The sequence below is a fragment of the Armigeres subalbatus genome, chromosome 2 (genome assembly GCF_024139115.2).
Source record: "Armigeres subalbatus isolate Guangzhou_Male chromosome 2, GZ_Asu_2, whole genome shotgun sequence".
Taxonomy (NCBI): domain Eukaryota; kingdom Metazoa; phylum Arthropoda; class Insecta; order Diptera; family Culicidae; genus Armigeres; species Armigeres subalbatus.
The window spans coordinates 305,132,752-305,147,695 of record NC_085140.1 but is presented as its reverse complement, the minus strand read 5'-3'; the positions used below and the strand labels follow the sequence as shown (position 1 = coordinate 305,147,695).

The 14,944-nt window shown below is 38.9% G+C and overlaps 2 protein-coding genes across 3 annotated transcripts in view; one reads left to right on the top strand and one right to left on the bottom strand.

The window, feature by feature from the left end:
• The window catches only part of LOC134212537 (S-adenosylmethionine decarboxylase proenzyme-like), a 47,961-nt gene that overhangs the window by 14,911 nt on the left and 18,106 nt on the right, over positions 1-14,944 (bottom strand). For both annotated transcript variants that reach the window (XM_062690498.1, XM_062690499.1), the window contains exon 2: positions 12,369-12,455. In XM_062690498.1, the coding sequence (XP_062546482.1) occupies positions 12,369-12,455 (87 nt within the window). The remainder of the gene's footprint in view (positions 1-12,368; positions 12,456-14,944) is intronic.
• Positions 8,744-9,505, top strand: LOC134216677 (LSM12 homolog A-like). Its single transcript, XM_062695522.1, has one exon. The coding sequence runs from the start codon at positions 8,846-8,848 to the stop codon at positions 9,302-9,304; it is 459 nt and encodes a 152-aa protein (XP_062551506.1). The 5' UTR covers positions 8,744-8,845; the 3' UTR covers positions 9,305-9,505.

The window sequence follows — 14,944 nt, the reverse complement described above, 5'->3', positions numbered from 1 at the left end:
ATCGATTGGAACTACAATATGTGAATATTGCACCGCAAAGTTTTTCCAACATCTTGGCGTATATCGTTCCAAAGAACGACGTTGCTCCTTGGTACTCTATACTTAGTCCTCCTTGGTACTCTAGCTCGCTGCGACGATTGAAAACTACTAAAATAGCTGTTTGCGGCAGTTTACCAAGCATCGTTCACTCTCACTTCGCAACCATTATGTTAAGCTCAATAACGAATACAAGCGAGCCTGTCAGGAGTGTTATACTCTCGATATCAGCTCAATATTCAACGACACCTCAAGTCGCTTCCTAAACGCTTCTGGCAATATGTCGATGAGCAACGTAAGGAATCTGGATTACCTTCTTCCACGACGCTCAATGACAACACCCAGGACATCTGACTCTTGGCTCCATCGACATTGATGCAACGATGGTTATCCGTGCTTCTTCTCGGCTTAAATCTATCAACAGTGGTATTTTTCCTGCTTGCTGGAAAACTGCGAACATGTTTCCGGTTCACAAGAAGGGCAACAAACGTGATATTAATAACTACCGTGGGATCACTTCGCTAAATGCTGTGTCCAAATTATTCGAGCTGATTATTTTGGAACCACTTGAGGCCCATTGCAAACTGTTTCTCATACAACCAACATGGCTTCACGTCTGGGCGATCCACAGCTACCAACTTGCTCTGTCTGACTTCTTATATAACCAATAGCATGGTACAACGTGCACAGACTGATGTGATTTACACGAACCTGGTCGCTGCATCCGATAAAGTTAATCAAGACATTGTGATTGCAAAAATGAACAAATCCGATTCACTTCAGTTATCGTTTACTGGATGTAGATATTGCTCGCATAGACCATATCAAGGATTTGGAAGTGATCTTGGATTGCCAACATACATTTAAACAGCATGTATCGTCTAAATCTTCTTCTTCTGCTTCTTCTTATTGGCATTACATCCCCCACTGGGACATTGTCGCATCCGCATCGCTGCTTAGCGTTCATCCAGCACTTCCACAGTTCAAACCGCGAGGATTCTAAGCCAAGTTACCATTTTTGCATTCGTATATCATGAGGCTAACACATGATACTTCTATGCCCAGGGAAGTCGAGACAATTTCCAAACCGAAAATTGTCTAGACCGGCAACGGGAATCGAACCCAGCCACCCTTAGCATGGTCTTGCTTTATAGCCGAGCATCCGCTCTTTGTAGCCGGCATTTTACTTAATTTTTATTTCTATTTCGAGCGGCTTTAACGTTCCGAAACTCGCATGGTCCTGGATCACTCACGCAGTCTCGCAGCGACAACCGTATTTTTTCGAAGGTGTTGTATTTACGGTGCGAATTCCGGAATGTTAAAAGGTAGCTTTCAACAACAGGATACATTTTTTTGGGTCAATGATCAACACTCGTTGGTGTAAAACAATAGTTGGAAAAAATTTGCATTGGTGTTCGTCTGTATAATATTGACATTGAAAAAAAAGTTATGAGCGAAAAAAAAAGCAACTAGGCCCACAACTGGAGACGCTTCCCTACTTCATAAGTGAACACAATTTAAGCCATAAGCCTCAAAGCGTAATACCTACATAATGCAGGTTGCAAACTTTACCATTAGTGGGAATGGAATCGTAAATCGAAAATTTCTAACAACATGGCCACAATTTTGAAAACGTAGTATGTCCAAATAAGAGACTCTCTTTCATTACGCGCCTTTTCGCTAATATTTAGGCTAGTTTTGCATTTGTTGCAATATTTTTAATACAGCACGCTAGATAAAGTTATTTTCTTCAGAGCACTACTAAAAATCCGATGGTAATGTTAGTATGGCTTTGTAATAATCGAAAGTGAAACAAAGAGAGCCTTTCTTTTGTAAATTCAACGTTTTCAAAAGTCAGGCGAGAATTAAGAGTTCTCGCCCACTCTGGTTCGGTTCCTTTTTCGTATTGTACATTCAAAGGCTTTGTGGGGGAAATATGATTTATGAGTCAAAAAGATTCAAAGGTTAGTACGACTACGTATCAATTAAAACTTTTTATAAATCCGGAATGGTCCCACCAAAATCGTTATCATGTATACACATTTCAAAGTAGGTAATTCCCAGCGAAGTTCCAGAAAGATCCAACTTCAATCTACAACCGCGCTGCTATCAGCAGGAGCCCTCCCAACAAGTCGTGGTTCAATTAATTCAGACTATGACGCGTTGCCAGGTTAGGCACCAGTCGTCGACCCGAACATGTGCAAAAAAAATGTCCCGTTTCTTTTTTTTTCGAACGATAGGTTATCAACTAAAGTCAAGGATGCCTTGATGTTGCGATTGATCACCGTCAATGAGCATCCGACGACGTCCTTATTGAGCCTTATCAACACTGCTAGAACTGAGGAATCGAATGCCGCCACGCGGTAGGTTAGGCTTATCTGGAGCGGCATGAACGTGTCGATTGATTCCCCGTTGTGAAGTGGCGACGATTTTTTTTTCAGAAAGATTCAGAATATTGAGAGCAGCTTATCTCTGCACTGCAAAGAAATCAACAAGGTCAAAGGTGATGAAATTTCGACAATGTTGAATCATCTGGTCTTCTGCTTCTTATTGGCATTACATCCCTACACTGGGACAGAGTCGCCTCGCAGCTAAGCACTTCCACAGTTATTAACTGCGAGGTTTCTAAGCCAGGTTTCTAAGCCATTTTTGCATTCGTATATCATGAGGCTAGCACGATGATACTTTTATGCCCAGGGAAGTCGAGACAATTTCCAATCCGAAAATTGCCTAGACCGGCACCGGGAATCGAACCCAGCCACCCTCAGCATGGTCTTGCTTTGTAGCCGCGCGTCTTACCGCACGGCTAAGGAGGGCCCAATCATCTGGTATTTACCTCTATTCATTCATGTTTTCAATAAGTCCAATAGAACATCGAGTATTGTACACAATTCCATTAAACCTTCTCTCCCGATGAAAAAAAATCTGCTAATATAAAATTATGCAAAGGCATCGTATCCGTATGTGATGTTTTTAGCATGTGCTCTGCATTTTTCACTTTATTGTTTATTACATGTCCTATGGGACTCATGTACTAACTACGTGAAGACTTGAGGTGCGATGAAGAATGTGGGTGGAGGGGGGTAGGTGGCTTTGTCATGTTGAACAATAAATTTGTAAAAAAAAGCGCCCTGAACGGATATAACGCCGCCGCTGTCTTTGGAAAATGGAAAATGGATTTTTTTTGCAATAAAATACTGAAATATCAATCGTTTGCTGATCTGCGACAGGAATGGATCCTTTATCGAGAATACATGTTGGTACCCTACTGCTTAGCACGTTGTACATCCAGCCCGTGCTAGCACGATCGCAGCCACTTTTTATTCTGGATAAAGGTACCATTATCTAGTTCTGAATCAGCTCATAACGTACCAATTAGCTCCTAATAGCGAATTCGCATCAACCATCAACAGCGCGCACGTTGACTCTGTCACGAAAGGCAGAAATCGATTCACATTCGCAGACAACGTCAAGCGAGCATTCATTATGCACCTACACGATTCAAGGCTATGATAGACATACATTCATATAGGTACGCTCATTGAAGGGTAATAGCTCGCTGCAAGTACCACTTTGGGATTCCCCATTCTGAGGGAGGAGTCTTGCAACAATGTAAACCAATTTTGTTTGATTGTTTTGATTTTCAAGTAATGTAATGATGCAGTAGTCGTAAAAAATAAGATGCATACATAGATACGCGGATAACGGAGTATAGCGTCTTGCTTTAATTAAAACATAAAATAATGAACCTAGTAAGAGTTCTCTCTAGACTATTTTTTTATAAGTTGAGAAAACTATTCAAAAAAAATCTGCAAAATTAAATGCTTAACTTATAGTCTCTATATTCTTGCGGTGTTTCAAGCATCCCTATACAAACGAATAATGAATGCTAATTACAACAATTTCAAATAAAAAAAAACTATTCGTTTTTCCTTGTCCTATATTATATAAATTTTACGTCATCATCACATTTAATATTACTAACGTATCTAAATATAGAGGTTAGGGTGGCTCAAATTAGTATGGGAAAAACTTTTTTCAATTTTTTTGATGGGCCGCCCTCTTATTCGGTTCTATTAGATGCCCTGATGCTCTGGACAAAATTTCAGCCAAATCGATCAACGTTTGGGCGGTGCTAAACTCGTTGAAAGTTTATATGCAAAAATGTATGCAGAAATATCCAAAAACAGTGAATTGTAGTTGGAAGGCACAGCTTACGATGAAGAACTATGATACTCATTCGGATTTTAAAGAATTATATACAGAATGTTATGCAGAAAACCGCGAGAAGATTAGAGTTTGTCCGGCTAAGTTATTAGCATTTCTCTGAAGTGGGGTTTGAGCAAATTTCGTTCCTTTTACCTTTGAAAAGAAATAAATTCACCCCTAGAACACTCCAGTAAAATGCTAATATCTTTGCGTGGTAAACTCTAATCTTCTCATGGTTTTCAGCATTACATTCTGTATTTAAATCTATAAGAACTGAATGAGTATCATGGTTCTTGATCGTGAATTGTGCCGTCCAACTGCAAATCACTGTTTTTGGATGTTTCTGCATACATTTTTCCATATAAACTTCCAACGAGTTTAGCACCACCTGAACGTTGACCGATTTGGCTGAAATTTTGTCCAGAGTATCAGGGCATCAAAAAGAACCGAATAAAAGGGCGGCCCATCAAAAAATTTGAAAAAGTGTTTTTTGAGCCACCCTAATAGAGGTGCTACGAATAATGAACCTTATAAAAATATCAAACAAAATATCATGATTCGTTGTCTGTGGGTTGAAAGAAAAATGCACAAATGCACCTAGATGAAATTACCTGACATGAATCATTCATAAACAATTCATATCGTAACCATCGGATGCCAATTAGAGATGATCATATTTCCAAAACGACTCAATCAGAAGCTATTATTTCTTGATACTACATTAACATCCCATGTAGCATTCACTTATTATATCAGCTTCAGAGTACGCTAATCAAATCAGTTGATAGTACCTTATCAATACATGATTGTGTAATATTTGAACTCCAATCAACTCTCACGTCTAAGTCACTACCCGGCTAAATTCTGATAAGCTTACTGAATGGAGTCGAGCGAAGCCGAGTACGCGGGCCTAGCAACGCAACAATCAGCTGAAGACACACTGTTGCAAATTGTTAGCCAGAAGAAAATCCATAGGTCAACGAAACGTTATCTAATACCCAGAATATTGCACTGCTGGTAGCCACAGCGATTCTGGTTCGGATGGCCGGTTATTTTCAGATAATAACAAGTGTCTTTGGGTCGTCATCCCTTGCTTGTTCGTCATCATTTTGAAAATTTGCTTCACTTTCGATTCCTGGTGTTTATGTTTAGGTAGCTATACAGAAAAATGCTTGCTAAAATGTTTATTTTTAGTTCGGAACGGAAAGTTTCCCCCCGATCAAGGCGAATTAGAATGCCTGCTCAGACGAGAACAACAGCTGATTTGCTTTGCGACGACAGCGACGGGACTTGTTCAAGATAAATACAACACTCGCATGCTCGTTAAATTTGCGTTAGCTTCTGGTCGACGAGAGGAGTTTCTGTTAGGTTCAAATACTTTGTCTGATGGGTGTTATTGTTGATGTAGGTAATCTAAACAACTTTCAATCGAATAAGCAGAAACGATGACCGTTTTGTTTTGTTGAATAAGCAGAAACTATGAACGTTTTGTTTTCACTTACTAATCTTTTACGATGTCAGGTTAGTATTGTGTAAGCAAAAGTTGGCTTTTTGCTGCTAATAACTAGTAAAAACTCGCGTAAGAGCCTGAATCATGAGTTTGAATAATCAGATGAAATGCACTACCAGTCATTTTGATATCATCGCAGAAACTGCATTCGACGGAAAATTCGGTGGTGCCATTGTGTATTGATTACACCCTGTTACACTGATTACCCAGACATGGTACGATGATTTAGTGCGAGATTGTTTTAATTGCCATTAGCTCATCTCAGAATAATTTCGATAAGTGATGTATGCGTATGGTGGGTCTCCAGTGGCCTTGCGAGCAAAGGCATAGGATTGCCAATCCGGAGATGACGAGTTCGATTCTCGTCCGGTCTAGGATGTTTTCAGGTTGGAAACCTTCTCGACACCCTGGGCATACATACTCATGCTATGGCGAGCATAGAATAGCTTTCAATTAATAACTGAGGAAATGCTAATAGAATGCTGAGTTGAAAAGCTGGCCAAGTTCCGGTTGGAATGTAGAGCCATTGAAGAAGAAGATGTATGGTGAATGTGTAGCTCTATGTTTTGCCTTTCTCGTACAACGAAGTTGTATGTACTGAAAGGCTATCATTTCACTCCAAAACCGAACATTTTATAGAAGCCTCGGAGTCTCGTAGTGCAGTGTTCCCTAACCGGTGGTCCGCGACCCCCTAGGGGGCCGTGAGACCTTTGCAAAGAATTCCCTTTTTGTGGTTTGACTATCATGAGCACGTTTTCATGGTATAATTATATAATTTATTTTGTACAAATATCTATTTATTAGGTTTATTCACAATAAGAAAGATTTGAAAGAAGAGTTTCTTTTCTGTAGTGATTCGAAAACTACACTACCAAAAGCTACGAAATCCTTACTGCAATAAATTCGTTTTTTGAATCTGATGGCAAGCAGTAAGAAAAAGTTGGGGGAGTTCGTACTTATGGTGCACCATGCTTGGATCAAAATTAGGATTTCAGAGAAAAGAATATAACTTGCTCGACATGCCAAAGGCGTTCCTTGCAAGATTCACCGATATGTCCTTACTTGTAAGACACTCAACAATTACAAAAACAGAGCTGGATACTGTTAATTATGAATGAAATCTGTAGCTCTAAGCACATGTTTGAACAAAAAACTCTACAAATAAATGAATGCAGATCACGAGGTACTTCTTTTCTACACTGCCGTTTTGTTAGTTATCAAAAGGCAATATTCTTAACGTTTTTGAATTGAGGAATGAAATCTATTTTCTTGGAAAGCTTGGATAGACTTTTTTTGCTTGTCAATCTCAATGAATTCTTCTTCAAAACCTTCTTGCTCACCTTTCAGACATCAGCCAAACTCGCTGAACTTGAAGTTACAGGGCAAGGAAACCAATCTGATTCAGTTCAGAGACATTATGCAAGCAAAGGTTTAAATTTGTTGGTTTGGTTTGGTTGGTTTGTTTACAATGACCGTGACTAGCTTTGCCGATGAAATCCAGAATGAATATTTCTCGGGAACTTTTTCAAACCGGCGTATGTAACATTTTGATCAAGCTGAGAAAATGAGCTTGGAAGTTTTCAGATTTCATTTTTATTCCTATTTAGAAACTAATCATTTTTATTGCAATTGAATACACCTCAACGATACATTATGAAAAGGTTCATCGTCACTGACTCTGAAATCTAAACTGCGTGTGAACATTTCAGTTATTTTGATAAAAATATATGTTACAACGTTCTGCAACAGATAAATCACATACGTCGTCTTGATACGTCAGCATGACCGAGGTCATGCTACTTTCGTCGAAATGTTACGCTGTTCCGTACGCTGCATTGTTGAGACGTCGAAATGTTGCGTCAAGTTGAAACGTTTCACGCACATGCGACAAAAATGCAACTCTTACAACACGACGTAACAACATTTGCTGCAGAAAAACAACGTAAAATGTTTTCTTAACGAAAATCAGAATTTTCAAGCAACATGCCTAATTTTGAAATCAGTGATGAAAAGTACAAGCAGACGCACGTTTTAAACTATTAAGTTGTTCGAAAAACTTTTTAAAGTACATTTTCTGCTAAGTGGTGTATGTGCAATATTTTCAACAATGATGTTACACCGTTTTGCAAAAAATTGATTTACATTTTTAAAAATACATTTTCATGTAGCTTTGAAGATGTATACACATTTTTAGATGAATTTGATGCCATATGCTGTTAAAAACGGGTTTGTTTACAATTTGCGACATACATCGTTTTGAAAAAGTACCCGAGATTTTAATTTGTAATATTTGGCGGAAGGGTTCGTCATTTTCTGATTTATTCGGTGAAAAAAAATGAGTCAGTTTTGATGAAAACCGAAGCGAGAAACAGATTGAACATTGATTACGATTTGAGATCGGCTGTATCAGACATGCAAAACTCGTATGCTGAAGCTGGAATCGCAAATGCAAGTACAACAATCACACTGAATTACTACTGAAGAATGTCATATTAGATATTGAAATAAAATGACTTTAAAAAATGTAGGTTTGTTCTTTATTTCAGCATGTCGTATCCAGGGGGCCGTGGGCCACTTAACTTATCGTAAAAGGGGTCGCGATCATGAAAAGGATGGGAACCACTGATACCTTTCGACTCAGCTTGACGAGCTGAGCAAATATCTGTCACGTGCACGTGTGTATGCGTGTGTGTGTGAGTGTGTGTACAAAACCTAAGTTTTCTAGCAGACATTAAACAACGTTTTTGATTTGAAGATTGTGGATGCAGTGAAAGCCATCAGCAGCCAGTAGATACGGAAAAGTTTCTTTATCCATTTGGAAAAAACAGAAAAATGGCTGGTCTGCCGTAATCTGAAAAAGTGACGTATACACCATTTTCCAAAAATGGTGTTAACGAATACTACTCATCGCGCTCTTTAATAGAAAAATGGAAAACATGCCTGTTGTAAAATGGCTGTTACGTCACTTTTCCAGATTACGGCAGTGGTGTAGTTCAGGACTGCTTCTCTATCGGAAGTACCGTGGCCTGTACAACGTGCTACAATCGGAACATCGAAGGCGAAGTGTTGGCCTTCGATCAACAGACTAAAATGTTGATCCTGAAATGTTCATCTGCCAGCAACACTTCAAAGTTGAACGATGTGTACATTCTCAATATGGCGCTCTGTAGCGATGTCCAGGTCAAAAAGGAAGTAAACTCTATACCTGATCCACCACAGTCATTGAATCTACAATGCCTAAGCACACGAGTACGGAATCAAATAGAACAGAAGAAGCGGCAAGTTTCGGCGCTGGATGCCGGAGTCAGTCAGGAGGGTCAGAATCTGTTCCTGGCCATAGCACGAACTATCAACCAGGTATCGTGGCAAGGACCTAACATAGTTGTGTTTCAAGACGTTACCATTACACCTCCCTACAAAGTAGATAATGTAAACGGATCACCCAAATCACGGCAGTTGACCTACGTGAAAAAAATAGTTGAAAAGCACGTTAACGATCAGGCCTCGGCGACTTCAAATATACCTTCGGCAACGGTGTCTGCCAAATAGTGATGCAATGGGATTTTTTGTTTGAAGATGAAGAGAATAGAATCATTAGCCTAGAATTTCTGGTTCACTATAAAAAGGTCAATCGAACAACCGCAAAAACCAACACATCAAAACAAGTTATTTGGTGACCATCCGCTAAAACTCTAAAAACATCAATAGAAATCGGACATCATACTTCTCATCAGTATCAATGACAGCCAATAAATTTACACTGCACCACTCGCATATCAGTCTCATAATTAATTAATTTATTTTTTTGTCAGGTACCCATTTGCTAGAAAGGACCATGTGACGATGTGCCAGGAAGCCATTTCTCAGAATAGACCATTGGGAAGAACGTATTTCGCCAAAATGTACCATTCTCCTAAAATAGTAAAACTGGAAATTCCGATTATTAATGGTGGCTAAAGAATTATATAAAGAAGGTAATTTAGTATAACGGGGATTTGGCAAATTTAACTAATGAAGGGATTTCGGTATAATTAGTTTCCATAAAATGGGATTATTTAACATATTAGACAATTTTCAAAAAGATGGAAACAATTTATAAAAAAATAAAATTAACGTTTGTATAATACCCAACAAACTGTTTACGAATGGATATCACATTTCTTCGCCTCATTCCAGACGCAGACTTCATTTCAAAAACTGAATTTTATCTAGAATTAATTGGATAATATCACATTAAGTCATACTAGACAGCTATTTGCTTTCATTGATGAAGTTATATCAGCAAGTCTAGGCAAAATGTCTACTTCTGAAGAAGATGTCATATCCACAATTGCCATATTCAAACACGGGCAAACACTTTTAAAGCAATTTTAAAGAAGGGATAACATCTACCCTTGCTTTAATCGGAGCAAGCGGCCTTTTTTGTTTTAATGGATCTTATCCACCTTTGCTTCATTTCTGGCAAACGCCAATTTTCAAAGAAGGGATCACATCCACCATTGCCTTAATCCGGACAAGCGCCTATAATCCATTACACTATCGTGGCGTACTGCCCAACTCAAGCTGAAGTCGGCGATTGTTCAGGGGCATCCCTTCGACGGCAAGGTCACTACATTCACTAGCGACCTGAATGCCAAGCGTCGAGTGTAGAGCAACAGTTGCGGTAATCGAAATGATATTATTAGGATATTATTAGGTATCTGGCGGCGTCGCATGAATCACGAATGTACCAGGTGTATAAAGGGCTGGATATTATTAAGCTTCTACAACACAGCAGACTACGGTGGGCTGGTCACGTTGTTCGTATGCCGGAAGAACGTCTAGCGAAGATCATATTTAGTAGAGGCCGCGTACACGATGACTTTTTGTAGTTGAAGAGGACCTGAGGGCGCTCAATGTTCAGGGCGACTGGAAGCGATTGGCCCAGGATCGAGTCCAGTGGAGAAGGATACTCCATTTGGGGTAGGTTCATCGAAGAGCTGTAGCCCATCAAGTATCAAGCAGTATTATTAGGAGCAACGGCCACTACTTACACGATCCTGAGACCAGATTCCCCCACTTGACTGAGTCGATCTGGAGCCCATGCTACAATAGTCAAACGTCTATCGGAGCGCAGCAAAGATCACTATACGGTGGAGGCGTAGAAGGGACTCCTCGGTTAACCGGCGTCAAAAGTGCTACATTACTATCGAGTGAATTGGCAGCGATTTCTACTGTTTGTTGACTCCAACGTCGACTACAAGGCGCAGCCGGAAACCCCTGAAGAAATCTACCGGCAACTGAGTTGCATCGAAAAGGCGATCTCGGTGCTCACGTGTCAACGGCAAAATTATCAAAGCCACAAAGGTGCACGTCAGAAATAATAATTTCTCCAATTTTGAAAATCAACCAAAACTCTAGAATCCAAGCCTCAGTCCACTTCACCTTTGATTCCATTAGATAACAATAGCCCTTAGATGTTCCGTTTATCTGTCTTCAAGCAATCTTAGAGCGAGAGTAATCCACATCACTGACGTAATCCTTCCTCTTCCAAAAAGTCATCATTTTATCAGATCTTTCTCAGGTTCATCCAAGCTGTTTGGAAATGGCATTCTCCGCAGGCTACTTGAGTCTGTTGAGTTAATTTCTGGCGCAGTCAATCAATCGTAAACAAACCGACCCGAGAAAAGATAATTTAGTTACAAGATAAACATTGTCGCTGTCGTCGCTGTCCGGAACATCTTTTGCTGGCGAGGATAGGGGATCTAAATGTCAACGAAGGAAAAATACATACGATTTGACAGTTAGGTACCACACATGTTTCGGACAGCAGAACAAAGGGAACCGAAGCGACAATCTTTATCTGGTAACTAAAATATCTTTTGACCCGAGTTACTAACGTTCCCAGACAGATAGAACAAGTTTGTCTTCAAAACCCACACCATGGCCTTACTAGATGCCGAAAAGGGATTCGACAATCTGTGGGGAATAAAGTGAGTCTGAACATTCCGGGTCTTAATCAGCAGAGCGGGCCCCTACTGTTTAACTTGTTCACCTCCGACATGCCAGAACATGCCTACAAAGGTATGTACAAGGATCAGAGCTCTAGTAAGCCTGCTGAAAAAAGCCTGATGTCTACATGCAAATAATCGTCCCGCGGATGAGATAAAGGGCCCCAGGACAAAATACTCAAGGTACAGCAACCGTTCGCTAACTGGGCTAAAACACCAGCCCAGTTAACGAACGCCGCTCTTTAACTGGGTTGACGAGGGAATTCGCGATGCATTGTTGTGATCGTGTTTTACATGAAGCTTAAAGAATATACCATTCAGAATCCCCTCGTCACCGAATCTTTGTTGTTGTTTTTTGATGGATAACTGCTTTTTAACAGGGCTTTGGCCCAGTTAGCGAACGCCCAGTTAAAAAACAGTCCAGTTAAAAGGCGCCCAGTTAGCGAACTGTTGCTGTAACCAAAAAGTATGTTACAACGGAAGATAACGAAATACAATGAATTTAACAATAATAAATCTGTAGGAGAAGCTAATTCTTCCGAAAGCTCTTTACTGACATCATGTAAAGTGGACATTAAAAGGGACAGAGCGGAAAGCTTTACGTATAGAGAAAAAAAACTTACCTGAGCACATAAGCATCGATTTGCTCGTTTCTGGTGAAACTGATGATCTCGCATCGCACTGTCTTCAGCATTACATCCCACATGGCTCTGAAAAAGGAAAACAAAAGTTGCTAAGTAAAAATACTCATATTGAAAAATGGTTGAATGAATGAAAAATGGTGTCTCTCTCATCACATTATTTAAATTTGTTATTTGTTACATGTCGATTGTATATCTTAATGTTGCATAAAATAATTGTAACGTGGGGTCTGTAATTCTGGCGTCCGTCTAAATAACCCACAATGATAGGAATGATGATTAGATATTACGGCACACAATCAGCATAAAGCAATTAACAAAATAAAATAATGCACGTTCTCTCTTGTTTCCTTGCTTGAAAAACTTGAAAAAAACGCGTCAATCCTAAAATCCGCCTAAAAATAGTCGCATAAAGAACAATCGGCGTAAATACAACCTCGTAAAAATCTACCCAAATGTTTTGACAAACTTAGTATAGTTTAGAACTTAGTATAGTATAGTGTAGAACAAAACGAAATTACTAAATTATTGAAACTACTCTTGAATTGCACTACGATCGAAATTAATAAAGAACTTAACACTAAAACGTCGGCGGAGTCCTTACAATAATATCAAATTGGATTGAATTGAATATACGAATTGTAATTTAGCTTAGAAACCTTGTTAGTTAACAAATGTGAATGGTTGCTATAATGGGTACTAAGCAGTATGGCAGTAATGTCCCACTTGCCAGTACAGATAATGCAATTATTTATAATACATCAGCGTTGTTTTGAAATGAATTCTCCCACTGTTCGCGAACCATATGCAAGCCCTCGGCTGTAGTCGTGCTATCGTACCCATACGAACTACAACACTTACAATCCTATACAGCTGCAGCCGGCTTGCGCTTATCGCGGAGAAACACGTGCGTCGCGAAGCGGACAGCTCATTCCGGCAAATTGCGAAACCTGATGCTACACCGTCCTCATATTCTGTTGAACGAACTTGTTCAACAATTATGACTAAACGATAATATGATTTATTCGTAATTTAATCATCCATTACGTATGATAGTGGTGGCCACACGTATGTTACGTATTCCATGCAACCAGATACCTAGCAATATCTGCTAAGTCGCAAGTATTATCAGCTTGAGTGTCACCTCAGGAATTTAAAAATTAAATTCAACTTAGCGAATTAAATCAATTATCGTATCGTTGTGAATCGATGGTATCGATATTGTTCCATTCTCCAAATTGCAAAAAGTGCTTTGTGCAGCTTGGTGAATAATGCAGAAGGGTATGTATAAACAACTGTAGCTTACATACAAGCAGGGCAAATGTTGCTATGAACAGCAACCAACCAACATCAGCGTTCAAATTATTTGACTCGTGTCTTGGTGAAGCAGCCGTTTTCCACTTTCAGCGAAAAGATAAGCATTGACGGTGTTTAAAAATGCCTGGTATGGAATATTCGAGAATTTTGTTTTCGTTTACCATTCGTTGTGTGTTACCAGGAGTTATAGCCTATTCAGATTGGGCTATATATGACTTTGTTAAGTGAGAGGGTATCCAATTATTACGAGGTGTTCAGACTGCAGCAAGATAATATATCTTGACGTTTCCATGTTGTCTCATATGCACGCTAATACAGGGTTGAATTCAAGGAGAGTTTTAAAATTTAATTTGCGAAATCAAGCATTTGTGTGGCGACAATCGAACATTTTTTCTGAACAAAGTTTCTACGAAAAAAAATATGAAAAGGGATTTTCGAAGAATATTTGAAGTTTTATTAAGGATAATGAGCGAAGCTACATTCATTAGTTGGGTGCGCCGTTCTTCGGGGAATCAGACTATTCCTCAATTTATTTTTAGTTTAAAAAGTATTTTGATTCTGTACTATGATCGAACGGAGATTTGATAGAAAAATTTAATTACTTTTGGGAATTCTCACAAATAAATAAAAAAAGGACGATTGGACCAATTTTCAAGAAATATTATCGAACTAAAATGTATTTCCACCAGTATCTCCATGTATGAAGGGCAACTCAGCAATTTAATTTTTTTTTTCAAAAATGGAAACTGAACCATTGCGTTCTACTCGACAATCAATGATACAGCTTCTAACTACAGCTGATACAGCTAAATCGAATCGTGTGAATGTGATATAATTTAAACTGGATTTTGGATGAATTAATGCATTACCAATCCATGTTTTATTTAAGGTTATTCTACTTTATATATACATCCCATTCAAATCGTACAGTTGTCCCACGTGAAAAATGTTGAAATCTAAAGTATATTAAGCCATTCAATGAACAGAATTGAAACAATTTATGAAATCATGTTTATTCATCAAATATATTCGTTTTACAACCATTCCTACGTTTTAAATTGTCTTCCGCATTGGCCCTTGAACTTTGAAAATTTATTCGATTTGTTCTATTAAATCTAGGTTTAAGTTAAATACTTCATGTTAATTCTAGAGAGCATCTGTTTTTTAAACAATTCATGTTGAATAAGTGGAGAATAAATAATTGTCATCATTATTTTTCATCATATAAAATGCTTTCCACA